General features: G+C 42.2%; 1 protein-coding gene across 4 annotated transcripts in view; it reads right to left on the bottom strand.

Annotated features, from left to right (window-relative positions):
- tex10 (testis expressed 10) overlaps positions 1–26,565 on the bottom strand; it is a 186,238-nt gene that overhangs the window by 7,671 nt on the left and 152,002 nt on the right. For 3 of the 4 annotated variants that reach the window (XM_068010410.1, XM_068010402.1, XM_068010393.1), the window contains 2 exons: positions 18,213–18,394; positions 3,908–4,118 (listed from right to left, as the gene is read on the bottom strand). In XM_068010410.1, the coding sequence (XP_067866511.1) occupies positions 3,908–4,118; positions 18,213–18,394 (393 nt within the window). The remainder of the gene's footprint in view (positions 1–3,907; positions 4,119–18,212; positions 18,395–26,565) is intronic. The other variant, XM_068010421.1, reaches the window with a different exon arrangement.

The raw sequence follows: 26,565 nt of genomic DNA, 5'->3' as shown, positions 1-26,565 counted from the left end.
TTGGGTCAGTGACAGAAATCAGAGGATGGTGATGGATGAATGTTTTTCAGACTGTGAAATGGTTTGCAGTGGTGTTCCCCAAGGATCAGTCCATTACTATTTTCAATTCTTATAAACAACCTGGACACAGGTATAGGGAGCAGTAATATAACGTTTGCAGATGATGCAAAACTTCACAACATAGTAGATAACAATAAGGATAGCTGTAGACTTTCAGGATGACAGATAGGACGGTGAAATGGGAAGCAGCATAACAGATAGAGTTCAATGCAGAAATGCATGAAATGATGCAGTTTACAAAACATAAGACAGTAAATTATAAATGACAATTTTTAAACATATAGATGAGCAGAGAGATCTTGTTGTCAATATACACAAATCCTAAAGGTGACAGGGTAAGTTGATAAAGTGGTGAAAAAAAGCATATGGCGTCTTGGGTTTATAAACAGAGGCATAGAATATAAAAGCAAAGAGATCTTTTAAATAGAACTTTATAAATCACTGGTTATGTCTCAGCCAGAGTATTGCGCATAACTCTGGGCTCCACACTTCAGGAAAGATGCAAAGGGGACAGAGGATATTTGCTAGGATGTTACCAGGGATGGGGGTCTTCAGTTATGAGGAGGGGTTGCAAAGGTTAAGACTGTTCTCCAAGGAACAAAAATGGTCAACAGTGACCTAACAGAGGATTTCAAGATGAGGGGTTTTGACAGAGAGGGAAAGGCTGTTCCCTCTGGCGAGTGGGTCAGGAACCACAGGTCATAGATTTAAAATCTTTGGCAAAAGATCTAGATGGCTGACGAGGAGAAATTTGTTCAGTCAGCATTGTTGGGATCTGACACTTGATCTACTTGAAAAGGTGGTGGAAGCCGACCCCATTAATAATTTTAAAAAGGGAGCTGGACAGGTACTGGAGGATGAGGAACTACAGGATGTGGGATTAAGCACGACTGCTCTTACAAACAGTCAGAAACATAGAAAGCATAGAAAATAGGAGGAGGCCATTCAGCCCTTTGGGCCTGCTCCACCATTCAAAAAAGATCATGGCTGATCGTCTAATTCAGTACCCTGTTACCGCTTTCTCCCCATATCCCTTGATCCCTTTGGCATTAATATATCTATCTCCTTCTTGAATATAATGATTTGGCTTCCACTGCCTTCTGTGGTAGAGAATTTCACAGGTTCACCACCCTGAGTGAAGAAATTTCTCCTCACCTCGGTTCTAAATGGTATACCCTGTATCCTGAGACTGTGACCCCTGGTTCTGGACTCCCCAGAATATAAGGGACAGTGGCTGCATGAATATGAAGTTGGCTGAGTGACAGGAGACAGACAGAATGGTCGCTTTTCAGACTGGAGGAGTATACAGTGAGGTTCCCAAGGGGTTGGTCTTAGGACCGCTGCTTTTCTTGATCTAAATTAACAATCTAGACTTGGATGTGCAGGGTACAATTTCAAAATTTGTGGATGGAAGTACTGTGAACTGTGAGGAGGATAGGGATAGACTTCAAGAGGACATCGACAGGTTGGTGGAACGCGTGGATGGGTGCAGATGAAATTTAATGCAGGGAAGTGTGAAGTGGCATATTTTGGCAGGAAGAATGAAGAGCTGCAAAATAAAATAAACGATAGAATTATAAAGGGGATGCAGGAGCAGAGCGACCTGGGGGTATTATATGCACAAATCATTGAAGGTGGCAGGACAGATTGAGAAAGCGGGTAATAAAGCTATGGTATCCGGAGCTTTATAAATAGAGGAAGAGAGTACAAGAACAAAGAAGTTATAATGAACCTTTATAGAACACTGGTTCAGCAGCAACTGGAATAGTGTGTCCAATTCTGGGCACCATGCTTCAGGAAGGATGTGAAGGCGCTAAAGAGGGTACAGAAAATATTTGCGAGAATGGTTCCAGTGATGAGGGACCTCAGTTACATGGATAGACTGTAAAAGCTGGGGCTGCTTTTAGAGAAGATTTGATAGAGATGTTCAAAATCATGAGGGCTTTGTACAGAGTAGATAGGGAGAAACTGTTACTATTGGCAGAAAGGTAGAGAACCAGAGGGCACTGATTTAAAGTGATTGGCAAAAGAAGAAATGGAGATATGAAGAAAATCCTTTTTACACGAGTGGTTAGGATCTGGATTGCACCGCCTGAGGTGAAGAAGGCAGATTCAGTGAGTTGCTTTCAAAAGAGAACTGGATAATTATCTGAAGAGAAAAATTTTGCAGGGCTACAGGAAAAAGGCGAGGGAGTTGCTCTTGCAGAGAGCTGGCACGAACACAACAGGCTGAATGGCCTCCTGAGCTGTAACCATTCTATGATTCTGTATAGAACACTGGTTAGACTGCAGCTAGAGTACTGCATACAGCTTTGTTTACCGCATTACAGGAAGGATATGATCGTACTAAAGAGGGTACAGAGGAGATTTACAAGGACATTGCCTGGAAAGGAAAATTTTAGCTGCAAGGAAAGATTGGATCGGCTGGGATTTTTTTTCTTTGGAACAGAGGAGGCCGAGGAGAGATTTAATTGAGGTACATAAAATTATGAGGGGCCTAGATAAAGTGAATAGAAAGGAACTATTTCCATTCACAGAGAGGTCAATAATCAGGGGGCATAGATTTAAAGTAATTGGTAGAGGGAATATAGAGAAATCGAGGAGTAACTTTTTCACCCACAGGGTGATGAGGGTCTGGAACTCACTGCCTGAATGGATGGTAAAGGCAGAAACCCTCATCATATTTAGAAAACACTTAGATATACACTTGAGGTGTCGTAACCTACAGGACTACGGACCAAGAACTGGAAGGTCGGATTAGGCTAGATAACTATCGGTTGACAAGAACATGATGGATCGAATAGCTTCCTTCTGTGCCATAAATTTTCTTAGGTTTCTATTGGTGGAGCTACGACAAGATATTTTCTTTACTGTCCATGTTAGATGGAAAATATTGTCAGGTTATGAGCTTCAGGTTAAATACCACTTCAAATTTCTTCCATTACTTCCAACAGTTTAGTGACAGAGTACACTTTACCAGTGGCTCAATAATATAATCCCCACCACTTATTGCGGGCGTGTTCATGCAAATACAATTGCCGGTATAACACCCGAAGAATTTTTTTTTTCTTTTCCACTGTAACAAGCCATCTGCAACTTCCTGATTTGCGGCCTCTTAAAGAGGAATGGAAGAAAAGTCGGCAAAAAGCTCGTGTCCCTATGACTCTGGCTGGATATGTTCAGATAAAAAGTGTGGAAATGCCAAATTTGCAAGAATAAACTGTAACAGATGTGGAAAGAACCAGGAAGTGACTCTGGCAGAAAAAAGCCATGGCCAATTCAGTGCCATGTCTGACGGTGTAAAACTTGTGGGAATGTGAAGTCAGCAAGATGATCAGAGTGGAACACTCCAAAGTATACCAAATGGGAAGAAAGGACTGGACACAGGTGGATTTAATGAAAGAGAAATCTTAACAAGTATCAACTAGTGAGTAAGCATAGCTGTTTCCCCCGAAATAACCAAGTGCTTTCGGCAGTATAACCAATTACTTAGAAATTGACTTTAATGCAAGTGGCTAATAATGGCTGGTAAAGATGACTGCTTGTTTTAAATGTGAACATTTTAAGTGGTGGCGATTGTACTGGACTAGCATGATGATACTAATTAATCTGCAAACACAATATAATACTACCGCTAATTTATTTCAGCCTCAGACGCACTATTGGATTAGCAAAGCTGCCAGACAATGAAGCGGAAATGTATAGATTGATGGATCCAGCAACTTCTCCAAAGAGCATTTACAATATCTGGGAGAACAGTAATAAACAGGGCTAAAATCTTGGTATTTATTCATAGAAGCACCAGAGTTTGGTGCGCTTGGAATACTGTGAAGAAAGGCTGTCATACCGTGATATCCTGTATGACCTGTTGCACCAGCGCTGCATTTGCCACCATGTGTTGCCTAAGCTGTACTTGCTGAAGCAGAAGACGAAGGATTTGTGCAACAACAGGAAACTCCTCCTGGCAGGTGACATTCACTCGCAGACTCTGCAGCATCAGTCGCAGCAAGCGGGGAATGCGGACCAATGCTGCAAGGCATGACCCCCACAGCAATTCTCTGCAAAGAAATGTTCAATGCATCAATTTTTCAATATATAATCAGAGAAAACGGCAAATAAAAGGGAGGGGGGGGGGAGGAGTAAATCACTCACACTTCAAAATTGTTCAGCAGACTAAGAAGCCAGGGGCTATTTTTGCATTCCAGGATGATTCTGGAATAATAAGCAGTTTTTGTAGGAGACGGCAGGGTTTGGTGTGGTCCAGTCAGATCTTCCAATTATTGGCTACACCATTTGTAAGCCACAAACTTTCAAATCTGCATCCCTTAAACTTAAGGGAATGAAGATGAGGGTAGTATTAAGGGACATATAAATTATTAAAAAATGGCAACTCAATTAGAAAAAGATATGAAGATGGCAAAGAGTTTTTTTTTTAAATCTGAAGGAACAGAATACAAAAGTAAGGTGGGAAAGTTGAACCTGTATGTGATATTATTTCGATCACAATTGAGGTTTTACTTAGATTTTGGATACCCTAGTATAATAAGGATATAAAAACAATAGAAAAGGTGTGCAGCACTAGGATATCAGGGATGAAAAGTAATAGTTATGAAGAAACACTTGAGAAGGTAGGGGTTTTATTTTCCACGAACGGAAATGATTATGGGATAACCTGATAAAGAGGTCTTCCAGATTTCTAGGGTATGCCAAGTTAAATTGTGATAGATTGGTTATACTGGTCAGCCAGATGGTAATGAACAAGTAGAGCATTTAAAATCAAGAAAGGAATTAAAGGTGAGGGGAGAAAAAAATAAGTGGTTACATTGGAGAATTCTTTGCCACAGAGAAGTGTTAAAGCAGAGTACATAAATACTTTTTAAAAGGGAATTGGATAATTTCTTGTTAAAAGGAACATAGGAGTAGGAGTAGGCCATTCAGCTCATCAAGCCTGCTCCGCCATTCAATACGATCATGGCTGATCATCCAAGGTAATGCCTTTTTCCTCCACTCTCCCCATATCCCTTTATGCGATTGGTATTTAGAAATCTGTCAATCTCTACTTTAAACATACTCAATAACTGAGTTTCCACAGCCCTCTCAGGCACAGAATTCCAAAGATTCACAACCCTCCAAGTAAAGAAATTTCTCCTCATCTCTGTCTTAAGTGGCATCCCACTTATTTTGAAAGTGTGTCCCCTGGTTCTAGACTCCCCAACCAGGGGAAACATCTTAGCTGCATCTACCCTGTCTATCCCTTTCAGTATTTTATAGGTTGCGATGAGATCACCTCTCATTCTTCGAAACTCTAGAGAACACAGGCCCAGTTTCCCCAATCTCTCTTCATAGGACAGCCCGCCATCCCGGGAACGAGTCTGGTGAACCTTAGTTGCACTCCCTCTATGGCAAATAATATCCTTCCTAAGGTAAGGGGACCAAAACTGCACACAGTACTCCAAGTGCAGTCTAACCAAGGTTCTATATAACTGAAGCAAGACTTTGCTACTCCTGTACTCAAATCCTCTTGTGATAAAGGCTAACATACCATTAGCTTCTTAATTGCTTGCTACACCTGCACGTTAGCTTTCAGTGACTAATTGACGAGGACACCCTGGTCCCTTTGTACATATACGTTTTCTAAACTCTTACCATTTAAGAAATACTGTGCACATCTATTCCTCCTACCAAAATGGATAACCTCACATTTTTCCACATTATATTCCATCTGCCACATTCTTGCCCATCACCAAGTCTGTCCAAATCCCCTTGAAGCCGCTTTGTATCTTCCTCACAACACACATTCCCATCTAGTTTTGTGTTACCCACGGACTTGGAAATATTACATTTGGCCCCCACATCCAAATCATTGATATATATTGTGAACAGCTGGGGCCCAAGTACCCCACCAGTCACAGCCTGCCAATGCGAGAATGACCCATTTATTCATACTCTCTGTTTTCTGCCTGTTAGCCAATCCTTAATCCATGCCAGTATATTACCTCCTATCCCATGTGCTTTAATTTTGCTAACCGACCTCCTGTGGGTGATTTTATCAAAAGCCATCTGAAAATCCAAGTATACTACGTCCACTAACTTCCCTTTATCAATTCTGTTCGTAACATCCTCAAAACACTCAAAAAGGTTTGTCAAACATGATTTCCCATTCATAAATCCATGTTGACTATGCTCAATCATATCATTATTATCCAAGTGCCCATTTATCACATTCTTTAGAATAGATTCTAACATCTTCCCTACTACTGATGCAAGGCTAACAGGTTTGTAGTTCCCTATTTTCTCTCTCCCTCCCTTCTTAAATAGTGGGGTGACATTTGCTACCTTCCAAACTGCAAGAACAGTTCCAGAATCTATAGGATTTTGAAAGATGATCACCACTATCTCCATAGCTACCTCTTTCAACACTCTTGGATGTAGAATATCAGGTCCTGGGGACTTATCAACCTTCAGCCCCATTAATTTCTCCAATACAACCTTCTAACTAATGCTAATTTCCTTCAATTCCTCAGAGTACACAAAGTAATCATTTAGCTTCTCTGCCATTTCTCTATTCCCCATTATAAATTCTCCTGACTCTGTCTGTAATAGACCCACATTTGTCTTAGCCAAACGTTTCCTTTTTACGCACCAATAGAAGCTTTTACAGACCGTTATGTTTTTTGCTAGTTTACATTCATATTCTAATCTCCCTTTATCAGTTTCCTCGTCCTCCTTTGCTGTAGTCTAAAATCCTCCCAATCCTCAGGTTTACTACTATTTTTGGCAATTTTATAGGCCTTTTATTTTAATCTTATACAAACCGTAACTTCCTTTGTTAGCCACGGTTGACTGCCTTTACTTTTGGGACCTTTGTGCCTTGAAGGAATGTATAGTTGCTGTAAACTATGTAATAATTCTTTGAAGACGATCCATTGTCTGTGCATTGTCATACCTTTTAATATATTTTCCCAATTCACCTCAGCCAATGTGCCCCTCATACCTTCATAATTTCCTTTGCTCAAATTTAACACCCTGACTTCAGATTGAACTACCTCACTTTCAAACATAATGTAAAATTCTAATACATCATGGTCACTCATACCTCAATGTTCTTTTACAAAATTATTAGTGCTCATTAGGTTTACCCAGATTGAAATCACCCATAAGTACTGTATTACCCATGCTTCTCTAATCTCCTGATTAATACTATGCCCCACACTACCACTACTGCTTGGTGGACTATAAACAGCTCCTACGATGTTTGCTGCCACTTGCTGTTTCTTAGCTCCACCCAAACAGATTCTACATTTTGTTCTTCCGATCTGAGATCCTCTCTTACTAATATACTGATCCCATCCCTTATTATTAGCGCACCACCTCCTTTTCTTTTTTTCCTGTCCTTCCTAAATGTCGCATATCCTTGAATATTCAGTTTCCAGTCTTGGTTTCCATAATGGCAATTAGATTATACCCATTTACCTCCATTTGTGCCTTTAAATCATCTACCTTGTTGCGAATGTGGTGTGCATTCAGGTAGCGTGCCCTTGTCTTCTTGACATTATTCTGCATTCTGAACCTAGTTGATGCTTGCCTTTGTTTCGCCTGCCTCCCAATGTCGCTTGCTACTTTTCTACCTCCTGTTACCAGCTTTACTATCTTCTAATTTGAGCTACCCCTCAGGTTCCCATCCCCCTGACAAGCTAGTTTAAACCTTCCCCAACAGCAGTAGCAAATCTCCCTGTGAGGATACTAGTTTCGGTCCTGTTAAGGTGTAGCCCATCCATCTTGTACAGGTCCCACCTACCCCAGAACCGGTCCCAATGCCCAATTTGATGCCCTCCCTCCTATACCAATTCTCCAGCTACATTTTTGATCGATCAATCCTCCTATTCCTATGCTCACTAGCACGTGGCACTGGGAGTAATCCTGAGATTACTGCTCTTGAGGTCCTGCTTTTTAATTTCCCTTCTAACTTCCTAAAATCTTCTTTCAGGACCTCATCCCTCTTCCTACCTATGTCATTGGTACCAATGTGGACCACAACCTCTGGCTGTTCACCCTCCCCCAGAAGGATGTCCTGCAGCTGCTCAGTTACATCCTTGACCCTGGCACCAGGGAGGCGACATACCATCCTGGAGTCACGTTTACTGCCGCAGAAACACCTGTCTGATCCCCTGACTATCGAATGCCCTATCACTATTGCTCTTCCACTCTTCTTCCTCCCATCCCGTGCAGCTGAGTCAGCTCGTGGTGCCACGGACCTTGCTCTGGCTGCACTCCCCTGAGGAACCATTGCCCTCACCAGTATCCAAAATGGAGAACCGATTAGCAAGCAAGATCAATTCAAGGGACTCCTGCACTGCCTGCCTGGTTCTCCTAGACTGCCTGGTAGTCACCCATTCCCTCGCTGCCTGCATGCTCCTAACCTGCAGTGTGACCACCTCCCTAAACGTGCTATCCGCGTAGTCATCTGCCTCGCGATGCACAACAGTGACTCACTCCAGCTGCCGTTCGAGTTCTGAAACCCGGAGCTCAAGCTTCTGCAGCCAGTGACACTTCCTGCAGATGTGTTCATCTAGGACACGTGGTGTGTCCATGACTTCCCACATACCGCAGGATGTACATTCTACTTGGCTGAGCTGACCTGCCATATCATAACTTTGAAAACTATTTATTACAATTAGAAGTAGAATAACACCAGTTGCTCACCAATCAGCTTCTTCCCCTGTACTAGAGAGGCAGCTACTGGAGGCTGAAAAAAGGTAGAAAAAGAAAGGAGCCCCTCCCTCACTGAACTCCCTCATGCACCAAACTCCCACTTTACATTCTGTGCACGCAAAGTAGCTCTCGATGCAGACAAATTTATTTTCTCTCTTAATTTATACTTCTCAAAACAAAAGGACTAAAAGGTTATGGGAATGGGATTAAATTAGGTGATTTATGATGAAAAGACATCGACACAGACTTGGTAAGCCGAATGACTGATTGTAACATTAGTTAGTTAGAACTCTGCCAGGAGTACTCGGCTCCAAAACCATTAGAGTCTTGTTCCAATCATGGACAAAAGAGCTGAATTCAGAGGTGAGGTGTGAGTGACTGCCCTTGACATCAAGAAAGCATTTGACCAAGTGTGTCATGAAGGGGCGGCACAGTGGCGCAGTGGTTAGCACCGCAGCCTCACAGCTCCAGGGACCCGGGTTCGATTCTGGGTACTGCCTGTGTGGAGTTTGCAAGTTCTCCCTGTGTCTGCGTGGGTTTCCTCCGGGTGCTCCGGTTTCCTCCCACATGCCAAAGACTTGCAGGTTGATAGGTTAATTGGCCATTATAAATTGCCCCTAGTATAGGTAGGTGGTAGGCAAATATATAGGGACAGGTGGGGATGTGGTAGGAATATGGGATTAGTGTAGGATTAGTATAAATGGGTGGTTGATGGTCGGCACAGACTCGGTGGGCCGAAGGACCTGTTTCAGTGCTGTATCTCTAAACTAAAAAAGCCCTCCCAAAACTTCAATGGGAACCAGGGGGAAATCTCTCCGCTAGCACAAAAGGAAGATGGTTGTGGTTGTTGAAGGCCAATCATCTCATTCCCAGGACATTGCTGCTGGAATTCCTCAAGGTAGCGTTCTAGGCCTAAACATCTTCAACTGCTTCATCAATGACCTACCCTCCAACATAAGTTCTGAAGTAGGGATGATAGCTGATGATTGGACAGTGTTCAGTACCATTTGCAACTCCCCAAGATACTGAAGCATCTGTGCCCGCATGCAGCAAGATTTGGACAATATTCAGGGTAGGGCTGACAAGTGGCAAGTAACATTTGCGCCACACAAGTGTCAGACAATGACCATTTCCAAGAAGGGAGAATCTAACTATCTGCCCTTGACATCCAATAGCATTACCAACGCTGAATCCTCCACTATCAACATCCTGGGAGTTACCAATGACCAGAAACTTAACTGGACCAGCGACAAGGGCAGGTTAGAGGCTGAGGATTCTGCAGCGAGTAACTGACCTGCTGACTCTCTAAAGCCCGTCTACCATCGACAAGGCACAAGTCAGATGTATGATGGAATACTCTCCATTTGCCTGGATGAGAGCAGCTCCGTCACTCAAGAAACTCAACACCATCCAGGACGAAAGATGCCCGCTTGATCCGTACCTTATCCACTTTAAACATTAATTTCCTCCACCACCGACATACAATGGCAGCAATATGTACCATCTACAAAATGCACTGCAGCAACTCGCCAAGGCTCCTTCAAAAGCACCTTCCAAATTTGCGACCTCTACCACCTAGAAGGACAAGGGAAGAGTCACACACCATCCTGACTTGGAACGACATCGCCGTTCCTTCACTGTTGCTCTATCAATATCCTGGAACTCCCTCCCTAATAGCACTATAGGTGTACCGACATCACATGGACTGCAGCGGTTCAAGATGGCAGCTCACCATCACCACCTTCTCAAGGGCAATTAGGAATGGGTAATAAATGCTAGCCTTGCCAGTGACACTCACATCCCATGTAAGAATAAAATAGAAAATCACTGAGTAAATGCATTAAGTTTCACCCTGGAACTTGGACATTAGCATGTACTGAAATGAGCTTGAATGTTTTCAACCCATTTCTCAAATTCTGGTTTACAAGTACTGTGGTCAAAATTGAAACAGAACTTAAATATCTTAGCTTTCAACAGGTTTACTAAAAATACTCTATTCAAATAGTTAATCCAATTTCTGTAGATTCAACAACGCAATGCATTTTTATTTGAACAATGAAAATCTTTGAGGATTCTGTAAAATCCAGGAGAATGTGCTGCTGATAAACGTGATCAGATTATTGAATGAAGACAATATTGCTCTATCTAGCTGTGGGTCAGGAAACAAATTGACACAAATCACATTTGACAGTGTAGCAAACATCTTGTCTCCTGTGATCTCATTTACAAGTAATTGTCTTAGAAATGCTTCAGAAAGGAAAAAACATACATGGCTCACAGAAACACACAGAACCTATAGAATTCTCCAATGCACATGAACTATGTTTTTTTTTAAACTTTCACTGATAAATTAAATTTCTTTTGAATAATGAATCAGTAAAGAACATTTGAGTTTCTGCGAGGAAAAAATTCTCGATACTTTCATACAAATTATGAAGAGCAGACCCGGATCATTTTTAGGTTCTGTTCTAAGTTTTTATACTGCAGCAAATGTCAGTCCTTCATTCCTAATTATATATGGAGAAAGGACAGCAAGTGCACTGTCAGTTACCATATCAGTAGCCCCTAAAGATTGAGCTCAAAGATAGACTCGGGCCACACAGTAAGGCATTCTTTATTTAAAAGCAAGTTTGTGACTGCAGCCCGCCCCCCCACCCCAACTTAATCTTCAACAACTCTTATTCTACCATCACAGTGACAGGTCAGTGAAAGAAGCTATAACAATGAACAAGATTCCTCAATTTTATTCTAAATTAAAGCAGGTATCTAGGAGTTAAGCGATAGTCTGATTGCTGAGTCCCATAAAAGTAGTATCCATGAACTATATAAATAATTGCGGGATGTCATTTAGTTTAGCTTTTAAAACAAAATATCCCTTGCTTGTTTTCTGGAGTTTTACTGATGTTCAAGATAGAGGTACACATTTTCTCTTAAATTTACCCAAGTTTCTAGGTTTTAATTCCACCTCACCCTGACATCCATCTGAATAGCAGCTATTAAAATTCTATTATTGAGTATTACAAAGGAATGAGAATGAACCATGTAAATAAAAGGTAAACTGATTTTAACAGTATTGCATGGAATAGTTGACCAGCTGAATGCCTTTTTACTTCCTGCTCCTTCCCTCCCATTGTTTTGCTCAATGCATCATAGTAAGTCATTTACAGCATAGAAGGCTGCCATTCAGCTCACTGAGTCCATGCCAGCTCTCCACATAGCACTCCAGTCAGTCCCACTCCCCCACTCAATCCCCGTAGCCCTGCACGTCTATTTCCTTCAAGTACATAATTTTCATCATCTAATTTAGGATGGTCTGGCTTTAAGATATTGCTTGTTTCAGTGATTGGCAACATAAGCAAACTGATCTCTAAATGCAATATGACTCACAATTGGCCAATTTGGCTTAATTTATGAAAGAACAAAATTTGGCACAAGTCTGACTCGCCCGACCCTCAGCAAAACAATAAAAGGCATTTATTTTAAACTCTTCGGTTCACCCAGTTTACTAACTGTTGGGCAAGATTAGTACAGATGAGGATGGCAATCTTAGAGAATAAAAGAATGGCAGATATGCTCAAATAGCATTTTGCCTCTCTTTAGAGAGATGTGAAGGAAGTAGTAAAGGAGCAACACAATAGGATGGGAAAAAATAGGTAACAATATTAAAAATGAAACTTCACTAAAATAATTAATGAGAATTAAAATGGACAAGTCACCAAGCCGGATGGTCTATATTCCAGAATACACAGGTAGTAACGAACAGCACAGGTACCAATTAAATACATTTCAAAATTCTCTGGGAATAGGAATTGCAGGATAGGATGGGGGCGGTGGGGGGACGGGGGAAGTGAATGTTATACATTCCTGTTCAAAAAAAAGGAGATAAACCAAGTAACACAAAGCAGTTAGTCTCACATCAGTAGTAAGCAATCTGAAGTTCATAAGAACTTACATTTATATAGCATCTTTAACATAGTAAAATGTCCCAAGGTACTTCAGAGGAGCATTATCAAACAAAATTTGACAGTCATATAAGGAGATACCAGAACAGATGACCAAAAGCATGGTCAAAGAGGAAGGTTTCAAGGAGCATCTTATAGGAAGAAAGAGAAGTCAAGAGGCAGAGAGGTTTAGGGAGGGAATGCCAGAGCTTAGAGTCCAGGCAGCTGAAGGCACAGCCACCAATAGTGCAGGTATTAAAATTGTGGATACTCAAGGGGCCAGAATTGGAGAAGCAGAGAGATCACAGAGGGTTACAGGGCTGGAAGAGGTTACAGAGATAGGTTGGGGCAAGGCCATGGAGGGATTTGAAAATGAGGGTAATAATTTTTAAATCAATGTTTTTCCGGACTGAAGCCATTGTAGGTCAGTGAGCATAGGGATGATGGGTGAACAGGATTTGATGCGTATTAAGATACAACCAGCAGAATTTTAGATGAGCTCAAGTATATGGAAGGTTGTAGCTGAAGATAGATCATCACATTTCAGATGTGCATCCTTCACCAGGCTTAGATAAGTTAGACAAGGAAAAATTGTTCCCATTAACAAATGGTACAAGGACTAAGGCGCACATTGAAGGTTTTGGGCAAAAGATACAGAGGAAGTATTTTTTTTTTAATACAGCAGGTGGTAACCTGGAACGCGCTGCCCACAAGGCTGGTGGAGCCAGAGACTATAAATGACTTCAAAAGAAAGTTGGATGGCCACCTGAGAGAAATAGACTTGCAGGACTTTGGGGATCAAGCCAGAGAGTAAGACTGACTGCATAGCTCTGTGGAGAGCAGGCTTGGACTCGATGAGTGAAATGGCCTCCTTCTGAGTCGTAAAAACTCTGACCAGAACTGAAGACTGACATTTTTGTACGGCTGGATAAAAAAAAAGGGGGAAAAAAGGAAGGGAAGAGGATAAAAACAAATGCACCAATCGCTAAGAGGATGCAAGTTAAATAACCTGCAAACTGCTTAATAGAAAGTACTTTTAATTTCATTTCTGCTGCACTTGAAGCTAGTTTTATTTTTTCACTCTATCTCATCATATTTTTGTTTGTTTAGGCCGCTCCTGTTCTTTTTTAAACCCCCACAATTTGCACATTCTTTTGTCCTTTTTAAATCTGTTTTTTTTTCATCGATGACCTTTTATATGGTGTCTATTAAGCAGTTTGTAGTCATTAAATCCACTTCCTCTCGGTGATTGTTCGTTCGCTCCCCCCACCGTCTAGAAGTTTTACTAAAATGTCGCTCTATCTTCTTCCAGCTGAGTTCTGATGAACAGTACATATCCAAAACTTGTGTTTCAACCCATCAAATCTAAATTGGTGTTTTTCTCCGCAACCATTTGGTCCAATCGATTTTCCTGCTCATTTCCCAATATTAGTCATTTTTCAAGCAACTATTTAATTCCCTTTTAAATTAATGTATGGACTCTGCTTGAGCAAAAGTTTGCAACAAAGAATTGCACCTTGTATGCAAAAAAAACTCTTATCCTATCAATTATAGAAAGAAAATTATTTTGAGATTTTTTTAATAACCTGAGGACCTCCCAAAACGCTTTGCAGTCAATTAACTATTTTTGAAGTGTAGTCATTAATGTAAGGTCAGGAAATCTGACAGCTAATCTGAGCATAGGAAGGTCTCACAAACAGCAAATCAAATTAGTGAACAAATAATCTGTATTAATGATAAGGGTAGGCGGTGGCGTAGTGGTATTATCACTGGACTAGTAACCCAGAGACCCAGGGCATTTCTCTGGGGACATGGGTTCAAATCCCACCACAGCAGAAGGTGGAATTTGGATTTAATTAATAAATCTGGAATTAAAAGCTAGTCTAATGATGGCCATGAACCATTGTCAATTGTTGTAAAAACCCATCTGGTTCACTAATGTCCTTTAGGGAAGGAAATCTGCTGTCCTTACCTAGTCTGGCCGACATGTGACTCCAGACCCACAGCAATGGCCTAGAAAGCCACTCAGTTGTACCTAACCGCTCGGAAGTCAATAAAAAGGAAGGAAACCGGACGGACCACCCGGCATCGACCTAGGCGCCAGAAACGACAACAAACCCAGCCCTGTCGACCCTGCAAAGTCCTCCTTACTAACATCTGGGGGCTTGTGCCAAAGTTGGGAGAGTTGTCCCACAGACTAGTCAAGCAACAGCCTGACATAGTCATGCTCACGGAATCATACCTTACAGACAATGTCCCAGACACTGCAATCACCATCCCCGGGTATGTCCTGTCCCACCGGCAGGACAGACACATCAGAGGTGGTGGCACAGTGGTATACAGTCGGGAGGGGGTTGCTCTGGGAGTCCTCAACATTGATTCCGGACCCCATGAAGTCTCATGACATCAGGTCAAACATGGGCAAGGTAACCTCCTACTGATTACCACCTACCGCCCACCCTCAGCTGATGAGTCAGTACTCCACCATGTTGAACACCACTTGGAGGAAACACTGAGGGTGGCAAGGGCACAAAATGTACTCTGGGTGCGGAACTTCAATGTCCATCACCAAGAGTGCTCGGTAGCACCACTACTGACCGTGCTGGCCGGGTTCTAAAGGACATAGCTGCTAGACTGGGTCTGCGGCAGGTGGTGGGGGAACCAACATGAGGGAAAAACATAGTTGACCTCGTCCTCACCAATCTGCCTGCTGCAGATGCTTCTGTCCATGACAGTACTGGAAGGAGTGACGACCGCACAGTCCTTGTGGAGACGAAGTCCTGCCTTCACATTGAGGATACTCTCCATCGTGTTGTGTGGCACTATCACCGTGCTAAATGGGATAGATTTCAAACAGATCTAGCAATGCAAAACTGGGCATCCATGAGGCGCTGTAGGCCATCAGCAGTAGCAGAATTGTACTCGACCACAATCTGTAACCTCATGGCCCGGCATATCCTCTCTACCATTACCATCAAGCCAGGAGACCAAACCTGGTTCAATGAAGAGTGCAGAAGGGCATGCCAGGAGCAGCACCAGGCATACCTCAAAATGAGGTGTCAACCTGGTGAAGCTACAACACAGGACTATCTGTGTGCCAAACTGCATAAGCAGCATGCGATAGACAGAGCTAAGCGATCCCATAACCAACGGATCAGATCTAAGCTCTGCAGTCCTGCCACATCCAGCCGTGAATGGTGGTGGACAATTAAACAACTAACTGGAGGAGGTGGCTCCACAAATATCCCCATCCTAAATGATGGGGGAGCCCAGCACATCAGTGCGAAAGATAAGGCTGAAGCATTTGGAACAATCTTCAGCCAGAAGTGCCGAGTTGATGATCCATCTCGGCCTCCTCCTGAAGTCCCCAGCATCATAGATGCCAGACTTCAGCCAATTCGATTCACTCCGCATGATATCAAGAAACGACTGAAGGCACTGGATACTGCAAAAGCTATGGGCCCTGACAATATTCCGGCACTAGAACTGAAGACCTGTGCTCCAGAACTTGCCGCACCCCTAGCCAAGCGGTTCCAGTACAGCTACAACACTGGCATCTACCCTGCAATGTGGAAAATTGCCCAGGTATGTCCTCTACACAAAAAGCAGGACAAGACCAACCCAGCCAATTACCGCCCCATCAGCCTACTCTCAATCATCAGTAAAGTGATGGAAGGTGTCATCAACAGTGCCATCAAGCGACACTTGCTTCGCAATAACCTGCTTAGTGACGCTCAGTTTGGGTTCTGCCAGGGCCACTCAGCTCCTGACCTCATTACAGCCTTGGCTCAAACATGGACAAAAGAGCTGAACTCAAGAGGTGAGGTGAGAGTGACTGCCCTTGACATCAAGGCAGCATTTGACCGAGTATGGCATCAAGGAGCCCTAACAAAACTGAGGTCAATGGGAATCAGGGGGAAAACCCTTCACTGGCTAGAGTCATACCTAGCGCAAAGGAAGATGGTTGTGGTTGTTGGAGGTCAATCATCTGAGCTTCAGGACATCACTGCAGGAGCTCCTCAGGATAGTGCCCTGGGCCCAACCATATTCAGCTGTTTCATCAATGACCTTCCTTCAATCATAAGGTCAGAAGTGGAGATGTTCGCTGACGATTGCACAATGTTCAGCACCATTTGTGACTCCTCAGATACTGAAACAGTCCATGTAGAAATGCAGCAAGACCTGGACAATATCCAGGCTTGGGCTGATAAGTGGCAAGTAACATTCGCGCCACACAAGTGCCAGGCAATGACCATCTCCAACAAGAAAGAATCTAACCTTCTCCCCTTGACATTCAACAGCATTACCATCGCTGAATCCCCCCACTATCAACATCTTAGGGGCTACCATTGACCAGAAACTGAACTGGAGTAGCCATATAAATACCGTGGCTACAAGAGCAGGTCAGAGGCTAGGAATCCTGCGACGAGTAACTCACCTCCTGTCTCCCCAAAGCCTGTCCACCATCTACAAGGCACAAGTCAGGAGTGTGATGGAATACTCTCCACTTGCCTGGATGGGTGCAGCCCCAACAACACACAAGAAGCTCGACACCATCCAGGACAAAGCAGCCCGCTTGATTGGCACCCCATCTACAAACATTCACTCCCTCCACCACCGACGCACAGTGGCAGCAGTGTGTACCATCTACAAGATGCACTGCAGCAATGCACCAAGGCTCCTTAGACAGCACCTTCCAAACCCGCGACCTCTACCAACTAGAAGGACAAGGGCAGCAAATACATAGGAACACCACCACCTGCAAGTTCCCCTCCAAGCCACACACCATCCTGACTTGGAACTATATCGCCGTTCCTTCACTGTCGCGGGGTCAAAATTGTGGAACTCCCTTCCTAACAGCACTGTGGGTATACCTACCCCAATGGACTGCATCAGTTCAAGAAGGCAGCTCACCACCACCTTCTCAAGGGCAATTAGGGATGGGCAATAAATGCTGGCCTGGCCAGCGTCACCCACATCCCATGGATGAAAAAAAAAGATTGAAGGATAGAGGTTAGCTCAGACACTAGAAAACTCCCTTGCTCTTCTTCAAAAAGTGCCACAAGATGTTTTTACATCACCTGAGAGAGCAGACATGGTTTCGGTTTAATATCACATCAAAGGACAGCACCTTCAATCGTGCAGCACCATGATCTATATATCTAGTGACACCTCCTCCACTCAATCTGGCTGACCTCAGATACTCATTTAAAAGGTAGATCTTATACAGGCTTAAACTTCAGCAAACATATAACCAAAACAAATCTCAAACAATATTGGGTTGCAGGCTGTGAAACTAATTTAGCGCACAAGTATTTTCTTAAAATTGTGTTCTTTGCATATAATGCATACTTTTCTAAACTTCCCAATAGCAAGAACAAACAAAGAGCTAACAGACAAAAAAAAAGCTCCAAGCAAATTTGCTTTCTGGGCTGAAAGAAAGAATATGCTTGAATATAGGGAAATGTGAGCAGAAAACTCAAAAGGAATTTTAATTACCTCTTTTGTGCATTTCCTCTGCTGCTCCTTTCCAAGGTTAGTATGAAGTAAAGGAGGCTGTAGCAACACCCAACAAGGAAATTTAACAAACACTCATTGGGAATAAAGGCTGGATCTATGAGCTGGCCAACAGCTTTTAAGATTGACCCTGCTGTGCTGTCTGGCAAGAGATGGACACCCACCTGAAGAGCGACAAAAACATGGTTTACATTATAAAACAGATGATTACTCTACAAAAAACAATTCTTACTCAAAAACCAAACATTTATAGTATCATAGAGTCACTTACAGCACAGAATGCAGCCATTCGGCTCATTGTGCCCATGCCGGCTCTCCATAGAGCTATCCAGTCAGTCCCTCACCACGGCCTTGCAATCTATTTCCCTCATGCAAACATCCAACTTCCTCTTGAAATCACTGATTGTCTCAGCTTCCACCACCCTTGTGGGCAGCGGTTCCAGGTCATTATTACCCACTGCGTAAAAAAAGTGCTCTCATATTCCCCCTGTATCTCCCGTCCAAAACTTTCAATCTGTGTCCCCTAGTCCTTGCACCATTAGTTAATTGGGAACAGTTTTTCCTTGTCAAACTTATCTAAGCCTGCCATAACCTTGTACACTTCTATTAAATCTCCCCTCAATCTCCTTTGTTCCAACTAGAACAAACTCTGCTTTTCCAACCTAACCTTGTAACTAAAATCCTCTATCTCTGGCACCATTCTGGTAAATCTCCTCTGCACCCTCTAAAGGACCCTCACATCCTTCCTGAAGTGTGGTGACCAGCACTGGATGCAATACACCAGCTGGGGCTTAACCAGAGCTTTATAGACGTTCAGCATAACTTCCCTGCTTTTGTACTCAATGCCTCTGTTTATGAAGCCCAGGTTCCCACATGCTTTACTAATCACTCTCTCAATATGTCCTGTCACCGTCAAAGATCGAACGACATGCACTCCCAGGTCCCTCTGTTCCTGCACACTCTTTAGAACTGTGCCATGAAGTATATATTGCCTCTCCCTATTCCCTCTGCCAAAATGCATCGCCTCACACCTCTCTATTAAATTCCATCTGCCACCTACCCACCCATTACGCTAGCCTATCAACGTCCTGTTCCAGGTGGAGAATTTTGAGATTTTACTCTGTATTCCAAGATCTAAGTCATTTACATACATCAAAAAATACACTGACTATTGGGAACACCACTGTCTACCATCCTCCAATCTGAAAAGCAACCATTTACTACAACTCGCTGTTTTCTATCCTTAAGCCAATTTTTTATCCAATTGGCAAAGAGTCTCCTATTCCATGAACTTCAATTTTATTAACCAGACTTTTATGTGGTACCTTATCAAACACTTTCCTAAAATCCATGCAAACAATATCTACCGCATTTCTTTCATCAACTTTCTCTGCTACTTCAAAGGGTTCAATTAGATTACTCAAGTGTTACAACCGAGGCGGGAGGAGTGCACTCCCAGATGAATCAATGTCTATAACATTTTTTTTTTTAAAAGAAATAGACGTAATCTCATAACACCTCCTCCCTTGGAGAAAATGAAATGCCATTTTCAAAGTGTAAATAAAACAGAAGTTGAAAACATTTTAAAACACATTCTCACATTCATCCCCCATTCACTCTTTACCTGTAGTTAATACAATTTTGCTATGTAACATCTTTGCACTCACATAATTCAAAGTCAAATTCTTCATAAAACATCTGCAGTAACATTATCTTTGCCCGCAATGTGGACAGTCTTTAAGTGATAGGGCTGTAATAGTAAACACCATTGGAATTGCCTGGCATTCTACTTTTTAAAATTTTTCCACAAATGCTATCACCAAATTAGCCAATTGCAACTTTCCAAACAGAACCCCCAGTTTTTCCAAGTGCTCCTTCCAAATGTCACTACAGACCAGCACATCACGAAGGTAAACTACACAGTTAGGAACACTGGCTACCATTGAGTTCACCAGTAGATGTAGTGTACCTGGATTTCCAAAAGGCATTTGATAAGGTGCCACATAAAAGATCAATAGGCAAGATAAGGGTTCATGGTGTTGGGGGTAATATATTAGCTTGGATAGAGGATTGGTTAACGGACAAGAAGCAGAGAGTGGACATAAATGGGGCATTTTCAAGTTGGCAAGCAGTGAATAGTGGGATGCTGCAAGGATCAGTGATGGGGCCTCAGTTATTTACAATCTATATTAATGACTTGGATGAAGAGACAGAGTAATGTATCTAGGTTTGCTGATACAAAGCTCAGTGGAAAGGTAAGTTGCGGGGAGGACATAGAGAGGCTGCAAAGAGATATAGACAGGTTAAGTGAGTGGGCAACATGATAGCAAATGGAGTATAATGTAGGGATGTTCACTTTGGTCATAAAAATAGAAAAGCAGAATTTTTTTTTAAAAGGTGTGAAGCTGGTAGGTTGATGTTCAGAGAGACTTGGGGTACTCGTTCAAGGAACACACAAAGTTAACATGCAGGTGCAGCAGGCTATTAGGAAGGCAAATAGCACGTTAGCCTTTATTGCCAGGGGATTGAAGTACAGGAAGAAGTATTACTAAAACAGTACAGGTGAGACCGTACCTGGAATACTGTGTGTAGTTTTGGTCTCCACATTTAAGAAAGGATGTACTTGTACTGGAGGCGGTGCAGCGCAGATTTACTAACTTGGCCCCTGGCATGAGGGATGTTGTCCTAATACGAAAGGCTGAGTAAATTGGGCCTATATTCTCTGGAGTTTAGAAGAATGAGAGGCAATCTAATTGAGACATACAAGATTCTGAAAGTGCCTGATAGGGTAGAAGCTGAGAGATTGTTTCTGCTGGTTGGGGAATCAAGGGCACAGTCTCAGGATAAGGGGCCGATCATTCAAGACAGAGATGAGGAGTAATTACTACACTCAAAGGGTCGTGAATCTTTGGAATTCTCTACCCCAGAGGGTTATGGATGCTCCATCGTTGAATACATTTAGTGCTGGGATAGATAAATTTTTGGTCCGGCAGGGTATCAAGGGATATGGGGAGCGGGCAGGAGAGTGGAATTGTAGCCTAAGATCAGCCATGATCGTACTGAATGGCGGAGCAGGCTCGATGAGCCATATGGCCTATTTCTGCTCCTAATTCTTATGCTGTGTTCTTGTGTCTCTGAGAAGTTTCTGGAGCACCCCCTAGCACGTATGGTATTACTTGCCACTGGAAACTGTCTGTATGACAAAAGCTGATTTTTGTTTAGCTCGGGTTGTTAAACGAACTTGCTGATATCCTTTTAACAAATCTATCTTTGTAAGAAACATGGCACAGCCTATTCTGTTAATACAGTCTTCCAAGCGAGGGATTGGGTAGGAGTCTGCCTTTGTTACTGCATTAACTTTTCTATAGTCTATGCAAAGTCTAGTTGAACTTTCAGGTTTAGGCATTCATACTATTGGTGAGCTTTGACTTAGTTCAATTAGGTGGTTTTTCAGCAGGTATTGGATTTCTGCTTTTACTTGGGCCTGTTTCTCTGGACTTAAGCAGCAAGGATGCTGTTCTATAAGAACAGTTTCCCCTACATCGACATATGTGGCTAAGGTTGTACATCCTGGCTTATCCCTACAGACTCTTTTAAATGCTGTGAGTAGCCTTGTTAGGTCTTCCCGTCATTCTGCATCTAAATGTGCAAGCATAGTGTCCAATCTTCCCAGCAATTCAGTATTCGCTAACTGGATTGTAGGAGGTTCAATTTGAGAATTGTCTAGGTCTCCTTCTGCCTCATCCTCACTATCCATTTCATTCTTCACTGTCCCTACTACCTGACATACCTGTGCTTGCTTATCCTCCTCTCAGCCATAATACTGTTTGACATATTAATATGACACTGTTTTCCAGCAATCTGGGGTGTCAATCAAATAATTTACCTTACCAATTGTCTTGACGACGTTATACGGACCACTGAACTGTGCTTTTAACTGTTCACCCTGTAAAGGTAGTAATACTAGCACTTCATCCCCGGTTGAAATGTTCGGGTCTTAGCATGCTTGTCTGCGCGTTTTCTCATAGCTGTTTGGGATGCTTTAAGGTGTTCCTGAACCACATTGCAAGCTCTCGTGAGCCGTTTCTGGAACAGGATACATAATCTAGTACAGAAGATTCATCCCTCTGTTCTAAAAACCTTTCTTTAATCAGTTTTAGAGGACCTCTTATCTCATGTCCATAAACTAAATCAAAAAGAATAAAACCTGTAGGCTCATTAGTGAATCTCTAGGGGCAAATAAAGGTCTAGCTCTTTATGCCAATCATGGAGATATTCATGATAGTAAGCCTTGATCATTGTTTTGAGGGTCTGATGGTACCTTTCTAAAGCCCCTTGTGCCTGTAGATGGTATGCTGAAGACCTTAACTGTGTTGCACCTAAATTACCCATAACTTCTTGAAATATTTTAGACATAAAATTTAAACCTTGGTCTAACTGAATTTCAATTGGTAATCCATATCCAGTGAAGAACGGGGTTATCTTCTCTCCCACCACCTTAGCAGAAATTGTTCTCAAGGGAATAGCCTCTGGGAACAGAGTAGCCATATCCATGATAGTGAATATTTATTGATGTTCCGCTTTTGTTTTCAACAAAAGGTCCTACACAGTCTACCAACACCTTATTAAATGGTATGGGAATTAGAGGTATCGGTTTTATGGCAGGTTGCAGTTTTCCCACAATCTGGCATGTATGGCATGTTTTACAAAATTGCACCACATCCTGTGAAAGATCGGGCCAGTAATAATGTTGACTTACGTGTCAATTGGTCTTCCCGATCCCCACATGTCCCACTATAGGAATTTCATGCGCTAATACCCTCCCACCTTCTATTCTTCTCGGGTTTGTGGGGGTGATGGACAAAGGGTTTGGGCTTATACACAAGCTCAATCATCAGCGATTTCCGCTGCCTGTCTATATGAGCTCTTGCCAATGAAGGGAATGAATTTTTAAATTCTTCCAGGAGAATTAGTTCCCCAAGGCTCTCATATGTGGCTGCCATCTTTAGTGCCCATACCCAACAATCAAAATTAATTTGCTTTACCCTTTCAAATTCTATATACGTCAGCCTAGCCAATCTCTAGAGGTTCCCAAATTTCTGTTGGTAAGCTTCAGAGACTAACTCATATGCAGCGAAAATAGCCTTTTTTGCCATCTCATGATTTTCAGAAACCTTCTGAGAAAGCATGGCATTAAATTCATGAACTCTGCCCATCAACCTGCTTTGCATAAGCAGTGCCGAGCTTTCCTTTGTCCATTTCATTTGTTTGGCTATCTTCTCAAAAGAAATGAAAAATGCCTCTACGTCCCTTTCCTCAAACTTAGGGAGAGCTTGAATAAATTTAAACAGCTTTCCGCTAGGTCCTGGGCTGGATTCAGATTCTTCCTAACCAGAACCTTCACTGGTGTCAAGACCACTCTTTTGTCTTAGTTCCATCTTTTAAAATTTGAATTCCTTTCCCTCTCTTGCTCTTTCCCTTTCCTTTTCCTCAAACTCAAGTTTTTTCATTGTCACTTGTTTTTCAAACTCATTTTTTTTCAATTCTTTTTCCTCCTTTTTCTGTTCAAGTTTAAGTTTTTCCATTTGTAACTGAATTTTAGCCAACTGAATCTCACTACCCTCTGGTTTACTTTCTTCTTCCAATTTCAAATGTTGGGCTATTACTTCCCAATTATCTCTGCTTTCTTAGCTCCTGATTTTAATTCTAACCCATTGTGCTACCAAATCCTTTAGTTTAACCTTGGTTTAGTTCTGCAAGTCACTCAGAGATACATCCTCCTTCCCCAGAAAAGTTTCAGCAACTGCTAGACATTCTGGTGTTGTCAACTTTACGATATTACACAAGAAACCTGGTTCTGTTATTTTCCATTTCAATTTTTATTACCTCATTTACAATTAAACGTTGCCGACATTGGGTTTAATATGTTACGACCGAGGCAGGAGGAGTGCACTGTTCACAACATATATTTAAATTTTCCCACTTACCAAAACAATCAGATACTCTATTTTTCCCCAGAATAATGCACACCAACCAGGTTTCTTTAATAAACAAAACTATCCATTTATTATAAACCAAGTTTTAACCAATAAGGAAGTTAACATACACACAAATTGAAATATTGAAGCCCCTTATTTATCCCAGCCCTCGCACACACACATACATACATAGCCAGTTAACCGGGAAAAAATAAAAGGAATTTTTGTTTAAAAAAATGTAGGCTGAGAAGAAGGTATGGAAGGAAGTGCTTCGTTTTGGTGAGGTGTCAATGGGATCTTCCTAGAACTGTTCTTTCCAGACAATGTTAATGATCAGTTTGGAAAAGCTTCCAAGAGATGCAGCTACAGAAGGCTCCAAATAAGTCTTATAGCAGGGAGGCAGCAACAAGGGTTTCAGTTGCACACATTTGACATGCAAGTTCTTTAATTGTGCAGGTTTTCTTCAAATACAGGAGGAAATTGCAATCTCTTGATGCAGGACTTCTTTTCAAGAGAAAGATGGCTGGCAATTTCCTGGCACGTCAATAAGCCAACTTCTTCTGTTTCAGGCCAAAACCAAGTGGCTTTTTAACAGTTCAAAATGAAACGAAAACTTTTCCAGAAGCAAGTCCAGTGCCATCTATAAATCTTTGCTCGTCACTCCTCTGCAATCATTTCACAAGCCAAAGCAACCCCTGCTGGGTTCTTTGAAACAGGTGCTTTCCAGTAACTGTTCACTCTCAGGTCAAACCTTCTGATAACCTTCCTTTCTTTAAAAAAAACACAAAGTTCAGATTCTTCAAGATTCCAGATGAATCAATGTCCATAACATTTTTTAAAGAAGAAATAGACATAATCTCATAACACAAGCATGATCTGCCTTTTACAAATCCATGCTGGCTATACTTAATCAACTTGAACATCTCCAAATGTCCATAGATATTTTCCCTGATTGTTTCTAAAACCTTACCAGCACTGATGTTAAACTGGCCTGTACTTGCTAGGACTGTCCTTACACCCTTTCTTGAATAAGGGTGTCACATTTGCCACTCTTCAATCCTCTGGTACCTCCCCCGTAGATTTGAAGATCTTCCCTCCACCATCTCCAACCCCACTTCCTTTATCAATCTGGGATGCAAACTATTTGGACCTGGAAAGTTATCTATCCTAATCATAGCCAGCCTTTTCAGTACCTTCCCCCCCCCCCTCTCAATTTTTATCCTATCCACTGCCTCTACTCTCTCCGCTCTGGTATTGTCAGTGTCCATTTCCTTCGTGAACACTGATACAAAGTACTCATTACGTATATTAGCCTTGCACTGCGCCTCTAAGCATATTACCCTCTTTGTCCCTAATAGGTCCCACTCCACCTCTTATTCGCTTACTATTTACATGCCGGCAGAAGATCTTTGGGTTCCCTTTTATGTTGACTGTCATTCTATTCTCAGTCTCTTTTTGCCAGTCTTATTTTCCTCTTCACCTCCCCTCTCAACTTATTGTATATGGCCTGGTTCTCACTTGAGTTTACCTGACATGCATCATATACTCTCTTTTTTTGTTTCATCATAATCACTCTTCCTGGTCATCCAAGGAGCCATGTTCCTGGTTCCACTGCCTTTTGCCCTCGTTGGAATGTTCCTAGCCTGTACCTGAAGCATCTGTTCCTTCAAGATAACCCATTGTTCCAATACAGCTCTTCCTGTCAGTCGTTGGTTCCATTCTACCCTGGCTAGATCCCTTCTCATCGCATTGAAATTAGCCCTCTTCCAATCTAGACATTCCAACTTATTTTCTTCCTTGCTTTTCTGCAATACTAATCTAAATCTTATGATAAGATGATCACTCTTACCCAAGTGCTCCTCGACAAGACATGTGGTCCACTTGGCCCACCTCATTTCCCAGTACCAGATACAGCTATGCCTCCTTTCTCGTTGGGCTGAGAATATACAGGTCAAGCAAGTTCTCCTGAACACATTTCAGAAATTCCTCACCCCTCCTTACCCTTTCCTCTAAAATGATCCTACCCGATATTCATGTAATTAATGTCCCCAATATTACCACTCGATAGTTCTTGCACATCTCTGTGATTTCCTTGCAGATTTGCTCCTCTATCACACTCTCACTATTTTGAGGCCTATAGAATACCCCTAGTAATATGATCAGACCCTTTTTAGTCCTCAAACTCTAAACAAATGGATTCTGTCCTTGCCCCTTTAAGGACATCATCCCTTTCCAACACTGCAATGTCTTCCCTGATCAGTACTGCCACCCCACCTCCCTTTTTTCCTTCTCTATCTTTTCTGAACACATTACATCCTTTTATAAAAGTGCCCAGTCCTCGCAATTTTTAAGCCATG

Source organism: Heterodontus francisci, chromosome 2 (assembly GCF_036365525.1).
Source record: "Heterodontus francisci isolate sHetFra1 chromosome 2, sHetFra1.hap1, whole genome shotgun sequence".
In the NCBI taxonomy this organism is placed as follows: Eukaryota; Metazoa; Chordata; class Chondrichthyes; order Heterodontiformes; family Heterodontidae; genus Heterodontus; species Heterodontus francisci.
This window is presented reverse-complemented; position numbering and strand designations above follow the sequence as displayed.